Raw genomic sequence first — 25492 nt, forward strand, 5'->3', positions numbered from 1 at the left:
AGAAATCTTATTACTTCAGTAGCTTAAGGAACCTAAATCTTTTCTTGGCTACAACTATTTCACAAAGTTTTATTTAAAATAATGGCTTTGTTTCACTTTAATGAAAAAAATCATACCAACTCTCTAGCAATATAAAGTTTATTTTATATAAATATAAAATATTATTGGTCTAATATCCTAAACATGGATTATGCATACTTTTTTTTTAAAAAAAGCTCTTGGCATGCAAGTATGTCATTCCTTAAAAAAATGACAGTTTTCCTCATTTTTTAATACTGTATCTAATGGTCTTGGGCTATACAGTTCATATATTTCTGTAACTAGAACATTCCACAGATTTGGAAATTGTCCAGACATTCAACTATGTTTCATCCAGTGTTGGACCAGAAGCAAGTTAATGGTGCAATTAAGACTTATCAAGGGTCCTAAATCTTTAAGGACAGATCTGAAAATAGGATGTTCTGATAACATATTCAAAAGGGATGCATAGAAGCAAGACTGAAATTTATTGCCAAGGAGCATAAACACAAATGTTCTGCTCCGAGAAAGTCAAAGAAACAAGCAATTTTATTTTTCCTTAAAGGGACTCAGAGCCAGTATAATTGCTCCATAATTTAGCATTTAGACTTATATACCGCTTCACAGTGCTTTACATCCCTCTCTAAGCGGTTTACAGAGAGTAAGCATATTGCCCCCAACAATCTGGGTCCTCATTTTACCAACCTTAGAAGGATGGAAGGCTGAGTCAACCTTGAGCCTACTGAGATTCGATCTGCCAATGATGAGCAGAAGTAGCTTGCAATACTGCACTCTAACCATTGAGGCTCTATAATATGAATAATTTGGCTGGGAACAATATGTAAATCTTGCAATTGGACAGTTGATCAATAAATAAGCATGGCATCTTCCTTAATTCTAGATAGGTAGGTAGGTAGGTAGGTAGGTAGGTAGGTAGGTAGGTAGGTAGATAGATAGATAGATAGATAGATAGATAGATAGATAGATAGATAGATAGATAGATAGATAGATAGATATGCAGAAAACCCTGCATTTTCTTTCAACATATTTCAATGCAAATTGGGTGCTCTGGGGTGGAGCTCCATTTCCGCTACCCCACTGCGTCCCCCCCCCCAGTTCGGGCAGTAGCCCACCCCTGCTCCATGACCTTCAAATCTTGGTGGAATCACTCACCCTGCTTGTTGTGTTCGTTTAAAAATATTCACCCAAGATTTTCGGGGAAGTTAGCAAGATGGTTATGTAAAAATTGCAATTTTATGCTCATGTTGCAACCTCATAATTTTTATAAGGTATAGAGAAAAACCTTGATGTGATAGAAGAAAACTAACTACAGTTTTGAAACCAGCATGCCTAACTAACTATAAAGAAGCTCAAAAATCCAACACAACAGAAATTGTGTTACAAATTGTTCCCCAGAGTTTGAATATGAAAATGCCCAATCTCCCCAGAGCGGCACATTATGTATAGTTTGACTCCCAGAGCGGCACATTATGTATAGTTAGATAGGCAACATTTTTACAATAGTGTAACAACCGATGGCTTTTATAAGCCTACATTATCTGTCAACTATCACTGAGAGAAATCAAGAGTTTGACTACTTCCTTAACTAAAATCAATTATAAATGAGATATACAAATGATTTGTGATTGATAAAGATTCAGCCTCTTATGAATCAATAAAGCTTACAGTTCTAAATATATTGAACCATCTTAGTAGCCAGGGCCGCCATCAGGAATTTTGGGGCCCCTTACAGCCTAAGTGTCTGGGGCGCCCCCCCCCCCCGCCATTTTAAAACTACTTTTTTAAAGTTTTTAAGAAGATGTTAGATAATCATCTGAAAATAGCTGTAAATAAAACCCGATGTTCCCAGAATTAACTTTATTCATAAGATTATGATAGCAACAACTTGACCTTAGTTTTACTGGAACTATAGAATAATCATATAATAACCGCTGATGTTACAGGCCGTATAACTATATAAAGAAGGAACTGTGAGGATAACAGTTCAAAAGGGATGGGGGTGGTGTTTGTTATGTTGTGTTGTTTTGTTGCTTGTCTTATAAAATGCAAATACAAAATTTAAACAAACAAATAAGTATACAGTATTGTAAAATGATAGATTATGTACTATCTTATTTTTTTAATGTTTACATAATAACTACTTTTTTTTAAAAAAAATCATCTGTCTGAAGTAGTGTAGGATTCCTGTCTAAGCAGGGGGTTGGACTAGAAGACCTCCAAGGTGCCTTCCCACTGTTATTCTATTCTAATTATTCAGGGGGTTGTGTAGTTATCAGTGGTATTAAAATAGGAGCTGTTAAAAAAAAAACCAAATACAATTTCATATTGCTTCACATCTCAATATCCTTTTCGATCTAGTTTTTACGCCCATCGGTGAACGCAGGTCTGAACGAGCCCGTGGTATCCAAGTTAATTTCAAAGTACACTGCTCAAAAAAAAGTGAAGGGAACACTTAAACAACACAATATAAACTCCAAGTTGTCAATCAGCGTTGCTTCCTAAGTGTACAGTTTGATTTCACAGAAGTTTGATTTACTTGGAGTTATATTGTGTTGTTTAAGTGTTTCCTTTATTTTTTTGAACAGTGTAGATAGAGCAGGAGGTCTCCAATCTTGGCGACTTTAAGACTTGCGGACTTCAACTCCTAGAGTTCCTCAGCCAGCAAAGCTGCCTGGGGAACTCTGGGAATTGAAGTCCGCAAGTCTTAAAGTCTCCAAGGTTGGAGACCCTCTGATAATACAGGGATTCTATCGTTGTATAAGTCAGTGTTTCCCAACCTTTTTTGAGCCGTGGCACATTATTCATATTTTCAAAATCCTGGGGAACATTGAAAAGGGGAGGCGGGCTAAAGAAAAGTTTGGACAAAAAAACCCTCTCTCTTCCTCCCTTTCGCTCTATTTCTCCCTCTTTCTCTCTTTTCTTTCCTTCCTTCCCTTCTTTCTCTCTCTCCATCCGTCTTTCTTTCTTCCTCTCTTTTTTGCTCTCTTTCTCTCTCCCTCCTTCCCTTCCTCTGTCTTTCTCTCTCCCTTGCTCTCTCTCTCTCTGTCTCTCTTGCTATCTCTTTCTTGCTTTTTTCTCTCCCTCTTTCACTGTCTTGCTATATGTCTCTTTCTTTCTCTTTGCCTCTCTTGCTATCTTTCTTTCTTTCTCTTTCTCTCTCTCTCTCTGCCTCTCTTGCTAAGTCTCTCTTTTTCTCTTGCTATGTCTCTTTCTTTTTCTCTCTCTCTGCCTCTCTTGCTATGTCTCTCTTTCTCTCTCTCTTTCTCTGCCTCTCTTGCTGTCTCTCTTTCTTGCTCTGTCTCTTTCTCTGCCTCTCTTGCTATGTCTCTCTTTCTCTCTCTCTCTGTCTCTCTTGCTATGTCTCTCTTTTTTTCTCTTTCTCTCTCTCTCTGCCTCTCTTGCTAAGTCTCTCTTTTTCTCTTGCTATGTCTCTCTTTCTTTTTCTCTCTCTCTGCCTCTCTTGCTATGTCTCTCTTTCTTTTTCTCTCTCTCTGCCTCTCTTGCTATGTCTCTCTTTCTCTCTCTCTTTCTCTGCCTCTCTTGCTGTCTCTCTTTCTTGCTCTGTCTCTCTCTCTCTGCCTCTCTTATATGTCTCTCTTTCTTTCTCTTTCTCTCTCTCTCTCTCTGCCTCTCTTGCTAAGTCTCTCTTTTTCTCTTGCTATCTCTCTTTCTTTTTCTCTCTCTCTGCCTCTCTTGCTATGTCTCTTTCTCTCTCTCTTTCTCTGCCTCTCTTGCTGTCTCTCTTTCTTGCTCTGTCTCTCTTTCTCTGCCTCTCTTTCTCTCTCTCTGCCTCTCTTATATGTCTCTCTTTCTTTCTCTTTCTCTCTCTCTCTGCCTCTCTTGCTAAGTCTCTCTTTTTCTCTTGCTATGTCTCTCTTTCTTTTTCTCTCTCTCTGCCTCTCTTGCTATGTCTCTCGTCAGGGCTCCCGCTTGCAGTCAGCTGAGAGAGAGCGAGAGAGCGCTCAATAATCAAGCCAGGGTTGCCCCGAAAGAGTCCAAAACGCAAGCGGGAAAGCGAGTCGGCTAACCCCCCCCCAGCCTAAAATACGTATGTTGCCTTAAGCCGAGGCCCTCTTCGGATGCCTTGCTTCGGATCTGTAGCGGGCCGCCTGGAGCTCTCTCCTCGCGACTGCCTGCGGCCGTTGCAGCCATCCCCCCCTCCTACCGCCAGTGCCCTCCCACCGGGCCACAAAGGACACACTTGCCGCCGACGCCAGGAAAGATCCAGCTGGGCGGGGCGCTGCCGGTACTTCCGTCCTGGGGCTCCCGCTCGCAGCTGTCCCCCGGCTTCTGCTCCTGCTCGATGCTGCAGTTTTCGGCGCTCTCCTGCTGTGCCCCAAAGAAGGAAGGCGGGAAAAAGGCGCGACGAATGGAGCTCTCCTTCTTCCTGCCTTCCTTCTTTGGGGCACAGGCACAGCAGGAAAGCGCCAAAAACCGTGGCATCGAGGAGGAGCCGGGGGACAGCTGCGAGCGGGACCTCAGTGCAAGGAGCCGCTGACTGCGGGCCCCAATTTGCCCGGGGCCCGGTACCGCGCTCCCTGTAGTACCCGTCTATCGGCGGCCCTGTTAGTAGCCATAATTAGTAGCCATCTTAGTGACCATAATTCCTAACTTAATCAATTGTTGGAATCAAATAATGGTCCCCGCCCCAAATTTAACTTTCTGATTTCCACATTATAGTTTACAGTATGTAATTGTCGAGAAACAAGACTTTTAGAGTTAGAAGGCCATGACCTGAGATTTGGGTGGCACGAATATTTGTGGAATGATAAAATCAAGGTTAATGTAGATTTTTTTAAAATCACCCTATGCTATACTAAGAATATGGAATACTGAATCCAGTTTGTGCCTGAAACACCTTTGTGTTTCTTTCTTTGTGTTCTGAGCATAACAAGCATGGTATATACAAGAAACAAGAAACAAACACAAATGGTTAACATATCATGAGACAATAGAATTCTGTCAAGCGGAATACAAAACAAAATAAAGAACAACTGTTGGCAGAGGACATAACTGTCAATGGTTTTCCTATTTACAGTTATCAGAAAGAGTGAAATAAGACAAAAAGAATTTATGGTATTGAATAATTGTGTGACTGACTTTGAAACAGGATTGTATACAAATGATGAACAGATGATCGCTAAAATGCATGTTAACATGATTATGTGACTTTATAATAGGAGCCAATCAGAAATTGTAAACTTAACTTTAGAGAAAACTCCCTCTATAGCTAATACTCATGACAAAAAGAACTAAATGAATATGGATATATGTCTGTTTATACTATATTATAATGACTTCAGACAGTGTGGAGTTAGAAAGCTAGAAACTTCAATCAGTTTAGAAATGGCACCACAAGCGGAGGCTATACTCTAGAAACACATACCGTATTTTTTGAAGTATAAGATGCACATTTTTCCTCCCTAAAAGAGGCTGATAATTTGGGTGCCCCAACTAGCTGCTAATGATCTTCCCAGCTCTTATCTTGCAGGAACTTTCATTGTTTTTCTCTGCAAATAATGTTTTCCAAGCTCTAAGTCTTTGCAGGTGTTTTTTTTCATTGCTCTAACTTGCTCTGAATAAGTTTCTTTCCAACCCTAACCAGGTGCTAAAAGTTTTCCCAGCTCTTCCCAGCTTGCAAGTTCTTTCATTGTTACTCTCTGTGAATAATGTTTTCCAAGCCCTAAGTCTTTGTAGGTTTCCCCCACCATTGGCCTAACTTGCTCTAACTTGTTTCTTCCCAGCTCTTACCAGGTGCTAACAATGTTTCCAGCTCTTACCAGCTTGCAAGCTCTTTTATTGTTACTCTCTGCGAATAATGTTTTCAAAGCCCTAAGTCTTTGCAGGGTTTTTTCCATTGATTCTTGCTTTGAATGTTTCTTTCCAGGTGCTAATGATGTTCCTAGCTCTTACTGACTTGGAAATTCTTTCATTGTTACGCTCTCCGAACAAAGTTTTTTTAAAGCCCTAACCAGGGGATAAAATAATGTGCTGAAGCTGATTAGACTAAGGATTTTAGCCAGATGAATACCTGGTAAGCAGATTCTTTTCCCTGTTTTCCTTCCCAAAAACTAAGGTGCGTCTTCTACTCCAAAAATATGGTAGTTGAGTATGAGATGAAGGCTAAAGTAGATGGAAGTTAGCATGGGTATTGAAATGGTTACACAAATCAAATCTCAGGAAATGTTAATGGAAACATAAATCTGAACAGGGAAATCTTCCTTGAAAGCAAAGGCTATCCACTCAGAGAGCAATGAAGGAGAAATCACAACCTCTTTCTTTGTTTTCAAGAATGTTAAGTTTTGTATCGCTTTGACAGCTTTGCCAGAAAATGTGCTGTAAATTTATTAGTCAAGTATGTTGCAGAAACCCCTTACAACAAAGTGAGCTGTTTCCTATTGTGTTTCTCTGACATGCTTCAACTAAATAAACTTTGTTTTGTTCAGCCTTACTGAGATTAAATAAGGATTTAAGTGAGAAAACTATGGAGAGAAAAATGTAACACAATCACACCAACGATACAAACTTTTGTTTGTTTTGTTTGCTGTTCAAGTTCCCAGTGGAAATTAAAATCAAGATGGTATAATTGATTTTTACTGAAAAACATGTGTTCTCCTCACTTTTTGTAACGGTTATGTGGAGATTTTTATTTTACTGTCAGAGACAAGTTGCTGTTCATTACTATATTCGGGAAAATACAAGCTCCCCCTCCCTGCTCTATTTATTTGAAGGATAGCACTCTGTTTATTTTTAAAACCCATTATCAGATATATTTGAGGCTTCCAAATGAATCCAAATCATTTAAACTTAAGTGATTTAAGCAGTGACACAGAAGTCCTTAAAGTGGATGGATCAGATTCCATTGTACAGTGATACCTCGTCTTACAAACGCCTCGTCATACAAACTTTTCAAGATACAAACCCGGGGTTTAAGATTTTTTTGCCTCTTCTTACCAACTATTTTCACCTTACAAACCTACCGCCGCCGCTGGGATGCCCCGCCTCCGGACTTCCGTTGCCAGCGAAGCACCCGTTTTTGCACTGCTAGGATTCCCCTGAGGCTCCCCTCCATGGGAAACCCCACCTCCGGACTTCCCTGTTTTTGTGATGCTGCAGGGGAATCCCAGCAGGGGAATCCCAGAAGCGCAAAAACGGGCGCTTCGCTGGCAACGGAAGTCTGGAGGTGAGGTTTCCCAGTGAGGGGAGCCTCAGTGAAATTGCAGCATCACAAAAACACAGAGGTCCAGAGGTGGGGTTTCAAGGACTTCGGTGTTTTTTGCGATGCTGTGATTTTACTGATGCTCCCTTCACTGGGAAACCCCACCTCCGGACTTCCGTTGCCATTCGTTTTTGCAATGCTGGGATTCCCCTGCACCATCACAAAAACACAGAAGTCCAGAGGTGGGGTTTCCCATGGAGGGGAGCCTCAGGGGAATCCCAGCAGTGCAAAAACGGGTGCTTCGGCTGGCAAAAGGGGTGAATTTTGGGCTTGCACGCATTAATCGCTTTTCCATTGATTCCTATAGGAAACATTGTTTCATCTTACAAACTTTTCACCTTAAGAACTTCGTCCCGGAACCAATTAAGTTTGTAAGACAAGGTATCACTGTATTACCTTTTGCTGATGGCAGTTACAGATGTATAAACTGTGTTTGCCTGAATAGGTTGGAAGTTAGAAAACCACAGAAGTATTTCGAAATTCATTATGATATAGAAGATCTAAGAGAAAGCAATAGATCCCACCCAAAGTCATATGACACACAAATTATGGATGAATTATGACATGTTTAGGAAATTAACTGGCCTCTTAACTTATTGCCATAATGTTCATTTCCTCTTTGGATACAAACTCAATTATTATCAGGTCTTCTGTCCCAAGAAGAGGGAATCATGTTTAAAGGCTTTGCAAGCACTTGCAGTTAACTTTATACTATGTACACATTCCATTCAAAACTCTTTTTAATCCATCATTAGACCAAAACATAAAGAACAACTCTACATAAATTAATCTACAATCTGATATTGCAGTGTTTCTCCAGGAAACCAAAGACATGTGTAGAACATAAGAATTTCCAGTGTGCTGAGAAGACAAGCAAAAGAGGAGAGAGCAGAAAGCAAGTCAAGATTGGCAAAGTGCTATAAGCTGGTTTGATCATTTTGCAGCTGGAATCCTTTGAGATGCTTTAGGGGAGTTGTAGGGGAGTTTTGATTATAATAATTTGAGCTATCTAGTACCAAGTAGAGTGGTACCTTTACTTATGAACTTAATTCATTCTGTGACCAGGTTCTTAAGTAGAAAAGTTTGTAATAAGAAGCAATTTTCCCCATAGGAATCAATGTAAAAGCAAATAATGCATGTGATTGGGAAAACCGCATGGAGGTTTGAGGCCCTGTTTCCATCCAGGAGATTCCTAAAGAGGCCCCATGGAGGCTTCTCCCCACCTTTTCTGGCCCTGTTTCCTCCCAGAAGATTCCTAAAGAGGCCCCACAGAGGCGTTTCCCCACCTTTTCTGGCCCCTTTCCTCCCAGGAGATTCCTAGAGAGTCCCACAGAGGCTTCTCCCCACCTTTTCCGGCCCTGTTTCTGGCCCAGGAGATTCCTACAGAGGCCCTACGGAGGCTGCTCCCTGCCTTCTCCAGTTACAATTTCGGAGGGTCAGGTTTGTAAGTGGAAAATGGTTTTTGAGAAGAGGCAAAAAAATCTTGAACACCCGGTTCTTATCTAGAAAAGTTTGTAAGTAGAGACGTTCGTAGGTAGAGGTACCACTGTAACTCCAAAACCATTGTTTCGAATAGTTTTGATCAATGCAACTTACTCCTACAAAACCTATTTTCATGTTATAAGATCTCCTAGAATAAGTATTTATGGTTCTTCTAGATCAGGGGTGTCAAATTCATGTCATGTTCTCGTCATATGAAGTATCATGACTTTTCTCTCCTTTGCTAGGGGTGGGAGTAGCCAGGGCTTGATGCATCTGGCTCACGGGTCAGAAGTTTGACATCTGAGTTCTAGATGGAAATGTTTTGACCTTCTTCTAATAAGAGCATCAAACTCCCCCCCCCCCGACATAATAAATGCTTTTAAAGTAACCACATGGTCTTACCACTTCCGTTGTTTATTCCTTTTGCACATGTTTTGCACCCTGTTTTAATAAGCCTTCAACTGTCATTGTGAAATCTGTTGAATCTGTTAAAATCTGTTGCTTGATTGCTTTATGGAACAGGTCAAAATCAAAATATGCTCGATTTTGATGATGGGTCATCAAGTCATTGTTTGCAACTACACAGATTTATATCAAAAATACTGCTGTTATTTGGGACAGCCAAAATCTGGAAAATGTCACTGGGGCAGATTCGGAAGAATTGATGTCTTAGGACAATGATGGCGAACCTATGGCACACGTGCCACAGTTGGCAGCAGAACCATATCTGAGGGCATGCTATGCGTTGCCCTATGTCAGAGGTCTTCAAACTTGGCAACTTTAAGACTTGTGGACTTCAACTCCCAGAATTCTCCATCCAGCATATCTGGCTGGAGAATTCTGGGAGTTGAAGTCTACAAGTCTTAAAGTTGTCAAGTTTGGGGACCCCTGCCCTATGTCAACTCCAGTGCGCATGCGTGCCCTGGACAGCTGATTTTTGGCCTTTTGTTTAGCCATTTTTGCTCTTCTCAGATTTCAAGAAGCTTTCCTGAACACTGGGGACAGTGAAAAATGGCCCAATGGGCCAACCAGAAGTTCATTCCTGAACATCTGGTTGGCCCATTGGGCCATTTTTTGCCCTTCCCTGGCTTTGGGATGCTTTCCTGAAGCCTGGAGACAGTGAAAAACAGCCCAACAGGCCTACCAGAAATCTGGAAGCTTCACTGAGGCCTTTGCACAAGTGTTGGGGAAGCAAAGCAGGGGTGTTATGCATATGCATGGGGGGGAGGCATTGCATTATGGGTGTGGGCACATTGCACACTCATATGGCATGCACACACACACTTTTGGCACCTGAGCCAAAAAAATGTTCGCCATCCCTGTCTTAGGACAATGTAAAGGCCTTTTAAGGATTATTTATTTGTAATCGTATCAAGTAATGGGCAGTCAAACGTTTTACTGCCACACTGTGGGTGTGGCTTGATGGTCCTGTGACTGGGTGGGCGTGGCTTGCTGGCCATGTAACCAGATGGGAATGACTTGAACGATCATCATCCTTCAATGAACTGTTTAAAGTCCTTGACTTACAACCTCACCAGTGTCGCTCTCTGGGGTGACAATTTGCTTTGTGTTTCCTGCCTCTCCTTCCTAGGTCGCTCCCTGCCTCAGGCTGAGTAGCTAGGCGAATGGGTGCCGATTGGCTGTTGAGAAAAGAGGGGGGAGGAAATGGCCCCCCTGCAACTCCTGCCGGTGCTGGTCTCCCTGCCGCTTTCTGAGGAAGAGGAGGAAGATGGAAGCGGGGATAGTCAGCTGGAGCTGGGGACACAGCTTCAGTTCCACCGGTGGAACTGGGTTCCACCCCGTCCTGCCTGCTGCCCACCCCTGATCGTATCTCTAAATTATTATTCAATTCTACAATGGTCTCGCCCAAATGGCAGAGGTGAGCATTGTATGTGGGATCATGCAGTTTGTAACAATTTTATTTGCAGGTTTGGACAGACCTAGAAAAGTAATGATGACTTAAAAGATAATATTTTCTTCTTTTTTATTGACCTAGTTTGTGGGTGAGAGGGAGAGAATGAAACCCAGCAAATGGGATACAGATTCATATCTATAACTAACTCTAAATAAAATGCACTGAAACCAAAAGCCTAAGCTGAGTTTAATTAGCTATTGATTAATTCACAGCATCTCGTATGTCACAGAAAAGTGGGACACATGATCACAATTAGAAAGATCACTGAGAAGAGATGCATCTTTAACTGAGGACAGGACCAGCTTTCGATTAGATCCAAAGAAATGTTTGAAAGAAGATCCACTCTGAGTTCTGACTACCATTAATGTATGTATATGAACAAAACTCACGCTCTGTCTTCAGGAGATTTTCTTTAATTTTATAATTTTAACCAACGATGTACACTGAATTACAGTCAAATATAATGTTTTCCTTAATTCTTATACCTATTTCAAGGATTTAGTTATACTTCCACATATAAACAAACTCTTGATTATTCCACAGATTCATAAACACTATATCCTGGTTTAGTTAAATTTAGCTTAGTTTAATAAAATAAGAATTGATGCCTGCGAATGTCATAAAATGTTCCTTATCTCTCCAGTGATAATTCAAATACTTATTTTGGGAAATTAGGGGGACAGGAAAATATCATCAGGTGATACCTGTTTTAACCTCTCCACATATGTATTCAAGCCAGATAATAGAACAAGCCAAAGAAATGTAAAACTAAATTTGAAACAGCTGTACTGGTGAGAGGCAATAATTATATCTTTTTGGTCTTGCCCAAATGTAAGACAATTGTGAAATTATTGTACCTGTGAAGAATCATGATTGAATATAACAGCATTTAGGTCACCACAATTGTAATGCTTGATAAGGTCTTCAGTTGTGTAAGGAGCCTGCCAGCTGCCAGCTCGAAGACTTTCATGTTGTAATAATGTTTGATTCAAAGCAAACAGCACCTGAAAAACATTGGAAATTCATATATTTAGATAACAATATAAACTAAAGAATAAAACATTTGCATGGTTTCACACATTCTGCATTCCCTTATCTGACACATTCCAGATATGTTGAGCTATAGCAGGGGTATCAGACTCAAGGCCCACAGGCTGGATCTGGTCCATGGGATGCTTACATCAGACCAACAGGACTGGCCTAGAAATATCAAAGGATTGGCCCATGGCGCCTCTGCTGGCCAAAATGGTGCAGTTACCCTGTAGCCCATTTTCGACCTCCACTGCCTCCTGCAGCATGCTGCCAGCCAAAACCAGGCTGTGCAGAGCCCTTGTGTGCCCCCCTGCACTCTCCCACGTGCCATTTTGGCCAATAAAGTGCTGCAGGAGGCTGTTCAGGTTAAAAATGGAGTAGAGGGGCCTATGTGCAGCCTCCCATGCCCTGTTTTGGCTGGCAGGATGCTGCATGAGGCATCTGTTTTGTCTACCCCACGACACTCTCTGCAATTTGTGTGTGACTACTCCAGTGGCAGTCCTATGGGCGCCGCCATCTTTTTAATTCAATTTCTCATATTTTTTATTTTGTGCACATGCGCAGAAGCAAAATCTCATGAGGGGATGTGCGTGTGCATGAGATTTTGGAATTTTTTTAAAAAAATTTTTAAATAAAATAATGTTTATTAATTTTCCAAATTTTAAAAAAGAAAAAACCCCAAAATTTCTATGATTTAATACAGATTTAAACCTGATATCTTACATTTGTTACATTTCTTATATCACCTCTTTATAGATACATACAGTACGTTATATTTTTCTCTATTCCTTTTGATACATCCTTTCACATTTTATTCATGTCTTTACTTTTGTTACCTATCCAATCGTACCAATTTTTCCAGATCTCATATTACTCTGAGTTGCTAGTTTTGGAAATTTTTGTGCGGAAGCAAAAAAAAAAATCACTGTAATCTCATGTGTGCACGTCCCCTCACAAGATTTCAGTGTGTTTTTGCTTCCTACACAGAAGCAAAAACTTCCTGGGGATGCGTGCAGATAACATGCGCACACACACATAAGACAACCAAAGTTGCACGCACAGTGCACCAGTAGCAGCAGTAATAGCAATCCACTCCTGCTGATAATGTCTAGGTCAGTGATGGCGAACTTATGGCACAGGTGCCACAGGTGGCACACAGAGCCACATCTGCTGGCACGCAAGCCATTGCCCTAGCTCAGCTCCAACATGCATGTGTGTGCCAGCCTCACACAGAGGCTTTGGGAGGGTGTTTTTGGCTTCCAGCAAGCCTCCAGGGGGATGGGGGAGAGTATTTTTACCATCCCCAGGCTCCAGAGAAGCCTTCAGAGCCTGGGGAGGGTGAAACACAAACCTACTGGGCCCACCAGAAGTTGGGAAACAGTTTCTGGCCTCCAGAGAGCCTCCCAGGGATGGGAGAAGCTGTTTTCACCCTCCCCAGGCATTGAATTATGGGTGTGGACACTCAGGCATGGGCGATAGCACACCTGCACACCTTTTCAGTACCTGAGGGAAAAAAGGTTCACCATCACTGGTCTAGGTTTTTCAAATAATATTAAATAAAAATATGATTGCTCATGCAGATAGAGTTATGGGCAGTTCCTGAATTTAAAAGTGCCAAAATCAATCATATGAATAATGGTGGATAATTGTGAGAACTTCACCACATTACGGGCATATCCTGAATCTATTTCTCATGTTTGTCCCATGGCAATGGTACGTCTACACTGCTGTCTGAATCAAATCCAGGTTACCTTGAACTGATAAAAATATTAACTAGTGCAACCGAAATAATAGTTAACATATCTGGAAAACAGCTTAACATTTAGACATTTTAACATCTCCCAAACAACCGTTTTTGCCTGAAGTTTTTATAAATTCAGAATATAGAATCCACAGGAAATCCTCAGATGAGGTATTTCCCCTCCAGCCTACAAGCCTCAGAAGGTAAATCTTCTGAACCTATGGTTTTTGCAGCATGTTTAGATTAAAAAGATAGTAATCTCATATTTCACAGGTCATGGAAAATTTTGTAGTGTAGATTTGTGAAGAAAGTTTTAGACTTCTGAGAATGGCAATTTTCACAGGAACTGTAACTGAAAGTTCCCCAAATCTTTCCATCAATATATTTTTAGGCATGTCAAACAAGCTGAGCATTGCTGGAGAGACGGAGTAACGACACGGACACCAGAGCTGGATTTAAAATTGGGTCATTTTTATTAACATAAATTTGCATAATTTATTCAAATACTTTGCATAAATTAGCATAAACAACTATGACCCGGAAATGGACCTGCAGGGTCAAACAAATACTTCCGGGGCGGAAATGACGTTATGCCAGTAAACATTCCTGGGCAACTCATGGGCGTATCTCGATGCAAGGTCCAGGTGAGGGCCAGGCCGTCACCTGTGACCTTTTCTGCCATGCTGTGCATGAGGGGGGTCCCACCGGCTAACCCGAATCGGGGAATTAAAGGTGCAGGACCCAAAGACAGGTTCCCCCCAGCTGCTCAGGCAGAAACTCCCTCCATGAGCTTGCAGAGAACCTGTCAATCATCCCCAAAGATGCCCAAGGGAGAACGCGCGGTTGCTAAACCACCCAATTTTCCGCCCCTAACCTGCCTACCCAAATGACCAAAGGTAAGCCAATTAACCTAATTAATGCAAGCACCCCCTAACCGCACAGCCATCACCCCAGTGTGGAATGGGCGAAAAAACAGCTCAGCTAAGAGGCAGAACTGCAAAAAATTCCCATTCGGCCCCCTAAGGCGACCCCTAAGCACACTGCAAAATAGTGGAGGGCGGGCGGGTGTCTGCTCTGAAGCTCAGTCCGGGCGAAAAGGGAGAGCCCCGGGCCTGCTCGCCCTTATATAGGGCAAGCAGGCCCCGCCCGGACCAATCAGGGCCTGGCCAATCAGGCCCCGATCTCCCGAGCGAAGTCTCGCATCGCGAGACTTCGCCCGGGATCCAAAATGGCGGCCGCCATGAGGGACCGTGTCTCCCGGTCCCTCCAGCAAAGCCTGCCTGCCGGGTAAGTCCGGCGCTGCCCTTGCTGGAGAGACGGAGTAACGACACGGACACCAGAGCTGGATTTAAAATTGGGTCATTTTTATTAACATAAATTTGCATAATTTATTCAAATACTTTGCATAAATTAGCATAAACAACTATGACCCGGAAATGGACCTGCAGGGTCAAACAAATACTTCCGGGGCGGAAATGACGTTATGCCAGTAAACATTCCTGGGCAACTCATGGGCGTATCTCGATGCAAGGTCCAGGTGAGGGCCAGGCCGTCACCTGTGACCTTTTCTGCCATGCTGTGCATGAGGGGGGTCCCACCGGCTAACCCGAATCGGGGAATTAAAGGTGCAGGACCCAAAGACAGGTTCCCCCCAGCTGCTCAGGCAGAAACTCCCTCCATGAGCTTGCAGAGAACCTGTCAATCATCCCCAAAGATGCCCAAGGGAGAACGCGCGGTTGCTAAACCACCCAATTTTCCGCCCCTAACCTGCCACAGGAGCGGGGGTCAGATCTCTATCTTGGCCCCCCGACTCCCCCCTCTAGCTGCGCCAGCTCACGCAGAGACCGCTGCAGGTCCTGTAAGAAGATGGCGTTCCCCTGGTCAGACAGGTGAACGCCATCATCACGGTAGAGCCATGGCTGGTCTATTGATATAAGGGGATGAGGTATTACTACTCCACCCAACTCTCTAACTGTTTTACCCATAGCCCTATTCACCCGTCGCCTAGCCCGGTGAATGGCCCTAAGGGAAGAGGCATCCCTCCACACAATCCTAGGTAATATTTCTGACCACACCACTTGCGTGGTGGGCCAGACCTCACGAAGCCTTCGCAGGTCTTCGCGTGCCTGGATGAGCAGCGCCAGGCCTCCCAGTATGCACAGGTCATTGCCACCTAAGTGCAATACCAGCCACCTGGGTGCGGCCACAGGACGCTGCCCGCCCAGACCCCTTTGGGCGCGACTCCAGGAGCCGCCCCCCATATTGCCGGGCGCAGCCACAGAATGCTGACCGCCCAGCAACGCCGGTAGGAGACCCTCCCACCGCATACCTCTCCGGCCCATCCAGGTAACGTTGACCCACCGCCCCAGGGACAGGTGGGTCCCGATGGCGCTCCTGGCTGCCGCGCGGCCGGCCCAGAAAATCATGCTGTGGCCACACAGCAGCGCCGTCGGTTTCGTGCTAGCCTGGGGACCTGCAAGAGGACACAGACACAGAGAGGTTACCTAGCCTAAGCCCTGCCTGGGATCCTCAGCGGGCCTAACATAACCCAAATATGCCGCTGACCGCCAGCGGCCGATCTCCCGAATCCGGTGGGCCGGGAAACCAGAAAGTGCCACGCTAGTGGCGGCGCCGATACGGAACGAATGCGTTCCATAGCCGGCGGGATCCATGCCCACCTGGGCCATCGCCCTAGATACTAAAGCCCAGAATTGGAAACGGGTCAGAGGGGTACCATCACAATGCCTAAACAGGTACCCCTGACCTGACCCCCTCATACCACAATAAAGCTGTAGGGCGGCCACCGGACACACCGACTGGACGGTGGCCGCACTAAGATTTAAGGTAACCCCTCTGCGCAGCTGATCCGTTTTAGACCTCCTCACTACAAGGGACACCCCCCCTTGTCTAAAGGCCAGATCAGCGAACTGGAAGGCCCGGAGCGAAGTGTCAGCCTGAGACGAAGCCATGGCCTCGCTTACCCGAAGGGCCCCAAAAAACATGACACAAGCCGCTGCCCTAAAAAGACGGGCCTCGTACAATGAGGAACACAGACTGCCAAAAACCACGTTGATTAAAGACAGCTGCTCCACCGTCAGAGCCTGACGAGTGTCACCTGGGGCCCCCGCTTGCTCCCTAAGCCAGCCCTCCAGCATCTTCCGGATGCGAAAGTCACCCGAAAGATCAGCAAACCCCCCCGCCTTGGACAGAAAGGCGAGGCCGGCTAGCCGGGACCGAATCGTCCTAACTGACAGGCCACGCTGCCTGAGTTGGACGCAAAACTTGGCCAAATGCTCTACAGGGACAGGCCAACTAAGCTGGTAACCCCTGCCCTGCCTAAACTCCCCAAACTCCTTACCTGCACGCTGGTATGCCCTGAGGGTGCCGGGCGCTACAGACAAGGAGATTGCCCGGGATGCCTCGCCTCTCCACCACTCTGGATCCCTCCCAGACTCCAGAGGTGGCTGGGGAACACTTCTGGCAATTCTCGGGCCCACGGGGCCAGGGTCCGAAACCTGGACAACTGACCACGGGACAAGGCGTCAGCAACCCCGTTATCTAACCCGGGGACATGCTTAGCCAAAAACAATGCGTTTAGAGACAAGGACCTGTGCACAAAATGGCGGACAAGCCGCATGACCCTGTCGCTCTTCGAGGACAGGGCATTCACCACATGGACAACCGCTAGGTTGTCACACCAAAAGTGCACGGTCTTGTCCCTAAACTGCTCCCCCCAAAGCTCTAAGGCCACTATTAAGGGGAAGAGCTCCAGGAACGTAAGGTCCTTAACCAACGAAGAGGCACTCCATTCCGGAGGCCATGCCGACCAGCACCACTGGTCACCTAACACTACCCCGAAACCACAAGTCCCCGCGGCGTCAGAGCAGAGCTGCAACTCAGCTTCCAACAGAAGCTCGTGCCTCCAAAAAGACAACCCGTTAAATCTATCCAAAAAATCCCGCCACACGCCGAGGTCAGCCCTGACCCCAGCGCAAAGGCGGGTACGATGATGGGGCAAACGGAGCCCCTTCATCGCATCATACAACCTCCTGGAAAAAGCCCTTCCAGGAACAACTACCCGACAGGCAAAATTAAGAATGCCTGCCAATTCCTGAAGCTGCCGTAGGGTCACCTTCCGGCAGCCCAGGACCTCATCAAGCTTCCGCTTAATCTTTACCAACTTCTCTAGGGGCAATCTGGAAGATTGCTCCTCTGAGTCCAATTCAATACCCAGAAAGGTAATCCTGGTGGCGGGGCCTTCGGTCTTCTCAGAGGCTAAAGGCACCCCTAATTGAGCACAAAGGGCTTCGAAGTCCCGCATCAAAGCAAAACATTGCTCTGAATGCGCAGGCCCCGCCAACAGGAAATCATCAAGGTAGTGAACGACCGTACCCAGACCACTTTGCCTCCTGAGCGCCCACTCCAAGAAGGTGCTAAAACTCTCGAAAAGAGAGCACGAGACAGAGCACCCCATGGGCAAAGCTCTGTCCACGTAATAGCCCCCCTCGAAATGGAAGCCCAACAGCTCAAAGTCGTCTGGGTGTATGGGGAGGAGCCGGAATGCAGACTTAATGTCGCATTTACCCATAAGGGCTCCCACCCCACACTTCCTAACCATAGTCACGGCTGCATCAAAGGATGCATACCGGACTGAACACAACTCGTCAGGAATGAAATCATTCACTGACTCCCCTTTTGGAAAAGACAAATGGTGAATCAACCTAAATTCACCACTCGCCTTTTTGGGGACCACACCTAAGGGAGACACACGAAGATTCGGGAAGGGCAGCTCCGAGAAGGGCCCCAGGACCCTGCCTTCGGCAACCTCCTTCCCAATCTTCTCCCTAACAATGTCTTCATGACCAACAACCGACCTAAGGTTGTCAGACATGAAGGCCTTCCTAACACCCTGATAAGGGATCCTAAATCCCTCTGAAAAACCTAGCAAGAGAGCGGCCGCTCTCGAGCGAGGGTGGTAGTCGCCCAACCAACCCTCAAGCACCACTAAATTAATTGGGCTGGGCCCCTTTTCCCCCAGCAGGTGGGGGAGGCTTTGGGGGACCCGAGCCTTTCTTTTCAATCCCCTTCTTGGGGCGGGGGCACACGGCTGCGGAATGGTTTCCCCCACAACTTCCGCAGGCGTGACGAAACCGGCAAATGGGGCGAAAACACGCCCCCTTCGCCGCAAATTCGTGGCACACGAGAGAGGCCCCTTTACCAACCACACCCGCAACGGCCTTGGCCGGCGCGGGCGTCGCCGGCTCCTCCTCCATAAAGTGACCGCTATCGGTCCTATCACAGCCCTCCTTCCCTGACATATGCGTGGCCTGGAACCACAGGTCCGGAACCACCATATCCCAAGGCAAGTAGGGGTCATGGGCAATACGCATACGGAAACCCTTGTCGTAATGCCTCCATATGGTGCCCCCATATTCAAAATGGGCCCTCGCTATCAGGTCGATGTACTTCAGCAAGGCAGCGGCCCTCCCCGGCTGCCTCTGAATGACCACCGACGCAAAGGTCAGAAAGGCATACAGCCACGAGCTGAAGCATTTCGTGACCTTTGTCTTTTTCACCTTCTCCCCAGGGACCACCTCCTTGTCCTGTTTAGGGACCTCCCTGTTCAAGATGGAGAACAAATCAACGTACTCCCCCCGCCAGATTGCCTCCTTAACTGACGGGTGCAGATGGTACCCTAAAGGTGTGGCGGGCAACCCGCAAGGGATGGCCCCAGGCTTGATGCTGGCGAACGGGTCCCACACCGTGGTGGCCCCCGAGCCCAGCACCCCAAGCCCCGGAGGATACATGAATGGGACCGGTGGCATAATGGCCGGTGGGGGAGGAATCCAACCCCCCACCCCCGCCCCAGGTGGGACAGGTACCCCCAGCGCCCCCACAGGCGGAGCTGGCGGAGACCAGACCTGACCACAGGTGCCTGCAGCAGCCCCCGCGAAGCTGTTGCCACCCCCCAAAGCTGGCGGGATGAACCCGGGACCCTGTATGGGCAGGAGCGGAGATGTGCCTGCATGTGGTGCAACCTCACCTGCCCCGTAAGGGGTAGAAGACATCCACGGTGGGCCCATCCTGGTTGGGCCCTGGAACGATGACCATTGCCCAGGCTGGGCCATCTGTCCAGCATGGCCCGTCTGCCCGATGTTGCCCGCCTGTCCGGTGCCCGCCATCTGAACCTCGTGGGCCACTTGCCCTGCTGGGGTTGACTCCTCTTCGGGGTCTGCGCCCCATGCTGCGGTGGCAGCCGAGGAAAGCTCCTCCGGGCCTGCCCCCGACCGCCACCTCTCCAACTCATCGAGCCGCTCCAGGACCCTGGCCCAGGAGAGAGAAGGGGACACCTCGGGTTGAGGGACTGTGGGCATAAACCCAACCACCCCCCCCACCGGGATCCCCCCCGGGGGCCCTTCTGCCGCTGCCCGAGCCCGGGCAGACGGCCTGGCAGCCCTCCTAGGCCGCACCACGGGTTGGGCCGGGAGGGCCTTAGCTGGCCGCTTCTTAGGGGCCATACCACAAATCTAATTTTATAACAGTAAAAATAGGGCAGGACTAAGCCCTCCACCAACGGGCCCTGCACCACAGAAACAAGGCCTGCCCGAAATAGCAGGCCTCAGTAGTGCAAACCCACCCAGGAAGCCAATCCCCCCTACCAAGGGGCAACAAGGCCCAACACCAGGCCTTTATCCCAGGCCTGAAGCCACCCAGCGACCACCGCGGGCCCGCGAGGCCACCAGAAGGCAGCAACCCCCCCCCCTGTGCAAGGGACAATGAGGCTCCAAACCGGAGCGGAGCCCAGCCGATGCTGGCTCCGCTGATGCTGCAACGAGGCTTTTCGCCACTCCACAGGCCACAAAATGGCGCCTCGCACGAGGTCGCCACACAAAATGGCCGCCGGAGCAGAACGATCGAACGTCTGCTCTGAAGCTCAGTCCGGGCGAAAAGGGAGAGCCCCGGGCCTGCTCGCCCTTATATAGGGCAAGCAGGCCCCGCCCGGACCAATCAGGGCCTGGCCAATCAGGCCCCGATCTCCCGAGCGAAGTCTCGCATCGCGAGACTTCGCCCGGGATCCAAAATGGCGGCCGCCATGAGGGACCGTGTCTCCCGGTCCCTCCAGCAAAGCCTGCCTGCCGGGTAAGTCCGGCGCTGCCCTTTTCATGATCTACCTTTAAATATATATTGGATTATTTTTTTGCTACTTTCTATTTTTGCTAAAAATATTCATTATATCCTTATTTTAAAAATGACATTCTTAAAATTCCATGTAGCAGAGGGTAGTTTTCCCATTTTTAACCTGCCCTATTTTTAGATAAGTTATTAGATTTCTAAAGAAGGTAATGAAAATAACATGTAGCTGTCCAAAATATTCATGTGCAACGTGCAGAGAAAAAGAATGGGGTTTGCTCTGCTTTTGTCAGTCTGACCCAAGCTTATTCGGTTAGTGGACACTGCTAGTAAGAGAGGTATAAAAATATGACAGTTGGAGCAAAATGACATTTCTGATTTAGTGAAAGAACTTGATTCCTGTGCATAATAAACAACATTTGGTTATCACCAAAAAATGTTCACTTTTCCTATACCTTCCTAAACTGTTCTTCAGTCAGTTCTTTTGTTGATTTTTGACAATGTTAACCTCTAAATCTAAAGCTACTTACATTGTGGTCTTTTCTAAAGAAATTGAGTGCCCTTCAAAAAGCATGGTTATATGGCACAACAAAGTCTTCAATTCCAAATAAAATCAAATTGTCATTGCATTGATTTCATAAAGGGGGAAAAGGAGCTTTTAAAACAAATAGTCATTTCTGTTTGGGAATATTTAAAACACCTTAACTTATGATAGTACTAAACAAAAACAAACCAAGATTTTTTAAAAAATATGACACACCTTTGGAAAAATCTGCTGTTGCTGATCCTTCCTTTCTTTTCCTCTCTTTGAAAAAAAATGACTTTTGAAGTTATTACAGTACTGAAAAAAGTGACTTTACAACTGATCCTTATAGTAGTGATCATCACCTCCCACACTGGAAGTTTTAAAGAAAAGATTGGACAATCATTTGTCTGAAATGGTATAAGATTTCCTGCCTGAGCAGGGGTTTGGACTAGAAGACCTCCAACGTCCCTTCCAATTTTGTTATTCTGTTATTCTGCTATCACATCTCCATAGTCACAGGATCAAAATTTGGGTGCTTGGCAACTGACATGCATTTATGATAATTGCAGTGTCCCAGGATCATGTGAAACATTTAAATATGTTAAAGGGTTAAATAAGGTCCAGGAGGGAAGTGTTTTTAATAGGAAAGTGAACACAAGAACAAGGGGACACAATCTGAAGTTAGTTGGGGGAAAGATCAAAAGCAACATGAGAAAATATTATTTTACTGAAAGAGTAGTAGATGCTTGGAACAAACTTCCAGCAGACATGGTTGGTAAATCCACAGTAACTGAATGTAAACATGCCTGGGATAAACATATATCCATCCTAAGATAAAATACAGAAAATAGTATAAGGGAAGACTAGATGGACCATGTGGTCTTTTTCTGCCATCAGACTTCTGTTTCTATGTTTCTAATGTCATTTGTGCTCTTGTAGCCAATTTCTGGTAAAAAGTCAATGGGGGAAGTCAGATTCACTTTACAACCATATGATTCACTTAACATCCACAGTAAAAACTTCCTAAAATTGCCTTTGCCTCACTTAATGATGAAAGTTTTAGTTCCGATTTTGGTCATACAAGTCAAGAACTGCCTGTCCATCCATTGCACATAGATTAATAAGATATAAATCAGTCAAATTCCTATACTGTATGTCCTTCAAATAACACCAAATGTTCAAGCTGTTTGATGTTCACTAAATCCCATAATTCCATTAACTTCCTGAACAAGGTTAGTTTTCCTTTTCCTTCCCTTACTCACTTCATATTCTGACAGGAGGTTGATGCACTTTGAAAGACACCTTCACGGGGTCAGTGTCAAGGAAACAAACCCACAAAAAGCAGGCCCAGGGGAAGTCACTTAAAAGCTTTCACCAGTGTCAGCAAAAAAGCCTGAAACTTACATCCTATAGTGACAGAAGGGTTTAGTTTCTTTGAAGAGACAATGAAGGAAGTAAAAACCATGAAATTATGTTCTAGAATTGTTGTTTGCAAAATCATGCCCCTTGTTAAAATTTCTCATAAAAGCCTCACACATAGTTGGTTCCATATGTACTCAAAACCTCATTGTTATTACTGTTGAAAGGCAGGAGTAGTTAATAGGCTGTGGTTTGGCAGTGACCCGGGGCGACCTTAAGACCTAGTTTTTTCCTTTCAAATTGCTAATTAACCAGTTTTGTAATAAAATGGTTTGAATTTGACCAAATAAACTCACTTTAACCGCTGTGTAGCCTTTGGTGCTGTTGGTTATAAACTTTGCAATTAAATATTTGTGCCAACAAAATGCAGCCACAAAATTTTAGCTGGGTTGCTGAGTATGCCCTCTGAGGGAGGCTGAAAAATGGTACTAAGCTTTATCTTTATTCCTGTTTGTTCCTGTTGGATTTTCATGTTCTACCACAAGTGGTAATGGAGGGGCTTGTTGGAAAGAACACAAAAGATGTATGGAGTGGAAAAATGTTTATTAGCAGAAGAAAAAATTTCCCTTCTCACAAGATTTAAATTAACAGAGTTGGAAGGGACCTTGTAGGTCATCTACAAATGGCAGTCCAATATCTTCTTGAAAGTCTCAAGTGATGGAGATCCCACAACTTCTGAAGGCAAGCTGTTCCATTGGTTGATTGTTCTCAATGTCAGAAAATTCCTCCTTATTTCTAGGTTGAATCTCTCCTTGATCAGTTTCCATCCATTATTCCTTGTCTGGCCTTCAGGTGCTTTGGAAAATACCTTCACCCACCATCTCATCTCTGTGGCAGCACCTCAAATATCAGAATACTGCTATCATCCCTCCCCTGGTCCTTCTTTTCACTAGACAAGCCATGCCCAGTTCCTGCAACATCCCTTCATATGTTTTAGCCTCCAGTCCCCAATCATCCTGGTTACTCTCCTCTGACTTTTTCTAGTATCTCAACATCAATTTTATAGTGTGGTGACCAAAACTAGATACAGTACTTTAGCTGTGGTCTAACTGAGGTATTAGTATCTCACTTGATCTTGATTGTATCCCTCTGTTAATGCTACTTAGGATTGCATTAGCTTTTTTGGCTTCCCCTGCACACTGCTGGCTCATATTTAGCTGGTTGTCCACTGAGACTCCAAGATCCCTCTCACACTAACTGCTCTTAAGCCTAGTTTCACCCAGTTGATAGGTATACTTTTGGTTTTTCTTACCTAAGTGTAAGAACATAAGAACATAATAAGAGCCATGCTGAATCAGGCCAAAGCCCATTGAGTACAGCATTCTGTGTCACACAGTGGCCCACCAATTGTACATGGGGATCTTGAGTAGAAAGAGAAGTCAAAACCCTCCCTTTCCCTTGACCCCCAGCAAATGGTACCCAAGGGAATCCTGCCTGTCTCAACCAACATAGAGGCGGCACATGGACATCCGTTTCAATAACCACCGATAACTTGGCATCCATGAATCTGTCTAATCCTGCCTTGAAGCTATCAAGGCTGACAGCTGTCACGACCTCTTCTGGAAGGGAATTCCATAAACCAACGACCCTCTGGGTGAAGAAATATTTCCCTTGATTTGTCCTCACTTTCTTACCTATGAGCTTTAGGGAGTGTCCTAGTATTGTGTGATAGAGAAAATATTTTTCTCTATCCACCTTTTCTATCCCATGCATGATTTTATATACTTTGATCAAATCACCCCTTAAACACTGTCTTTCAAGGAAACTTAGAGTTTCACTCTAAGTGTAGGGCTTTACTTTTTTCTACATTGAATTCCATTTTGTTAGAAAGGACCCAGCATTCAAATCTGTCAAGATCTATCAAGATGAATAACCTGATACTCAGGAAATATCTGTAGGGAGTTTTGGAATCCTTAGGTTATGATTAGTTCAGTGACCATTAAAAGTTATGCTGGTACTAAACAAAGGCACTCAGCTAAACTATCTAGGCCCTCAGCAGTCCGGCTGGAGGGGTTGGGAGTGGGAGGCTCAAACTCAACCCTGACAAGATGGAATGGCTGTGGGTTTTGCCTCCCAAGGACAATCCCAACTGTCTGTCCATTACCCTGGGGGGAGAATTATTGACCCCCTCAGAGAGGGTCTGCAACTTGGGCATCCTCCTCGATCCATAGCTAACTTTAGAACACCTCCTTTCAGCTGTGGCAAGGAGGACGTTTGCCCAGGTTCACCTGGTGCACCAGTTGCGCCCCTATTTGGACAGGGAGTCTCTGCTCACAGTCACTCATGCCCTCATCACCTCGAGGTTCAACTACTGCAATGCTCTATACATGGGGCTACCTCTGAAGAGTGTTCAGAAACTTGAGATTGTGCAGAATGTGGCCGCGAGAGCAACCATTGGCCTTCCTAGATATGCCCATGTTTCATCAACAGTCCGCGGCCTGCACTGCTTGCCGATTAGTTTCTGGACACAATTCAAAGTGTTGGTAATGACCTATAAAGCCCTACATGGCATCGGACCAGAACACCTATAGGACCGCCTTCTGCCGCATGAATTCCAGCCGCCGATCAGGTTCCACAGAGTTGGCCTTTTCCGGGTCCCGTCGACTAAACAATGTCGTTTGGTGGGACCCAGGGGAAGAGCCTTTTCTGCGGAAGCCTTCCAGAGATTCAAACTTCCCCCACTCTCTTCACCTTCTGCAAGACTCTGAAGGCCTATCTATGTCGCCAAGCATGGGGATGTATGTGTGGTTATGATTGGGTAGCATTGATTGTGTTTAATTTAAGTGGGTTTCTTAAATTTAGTTTTTAATTATTGGATTTGTACCATATTGCTTGTTCTTGTTGTGAGCCACCTCGAGTCTTCATAGACGGGCGGCATACAAATCTAATAAATGATTATTAATTATTATTAGGATTTGTCCTAAAGTTCTGGCTATTGCAGCACTCTACTAGTCAAGGGAATCAAATTAAAGTGCTTGGCAACTAGCT

At 45.4% G+C, this 25492-nt stretch overlaps 1 protein-coding gene across 1 annotated transcript in view; it reads right to left on the bottom strand.

The window, feature by feature from the left end:
* The window catches only part of TRABD2B (TraB domain containing 2B), a 289072-nt gene that overhangs the window by 73019 nt on the left and 190561 nt on the right, over positions 1-25492 (bottom strand). Inside the window, exon 3 of the mRNA XM_070748959.1 lies at positions 11513-11659. Coding sequence (XP_070605060.1) covers positions 11513-11659 — 147 coding nt within the window. The remainder of the gene's footprint in view (positions 1-11512; positions 11660-25492) is intronic.

This window comes from Erythrolamprus reginae, chromosome 3 (genome assembly GCF_031021105.1).
Source record: "Erythrolamprus reginae isolate rEryReg1 chromosome 3, rEryReg1.hap1, whole genome shotgun sequence".
NCBI classification, from domain to species: domain Eukaryota; kingdom Metazoa; phylum Chordata; class Lepidosauria; order Squamata; family Dipsadidae; genus Erythrolamprus; species Erythrolamprus reginae.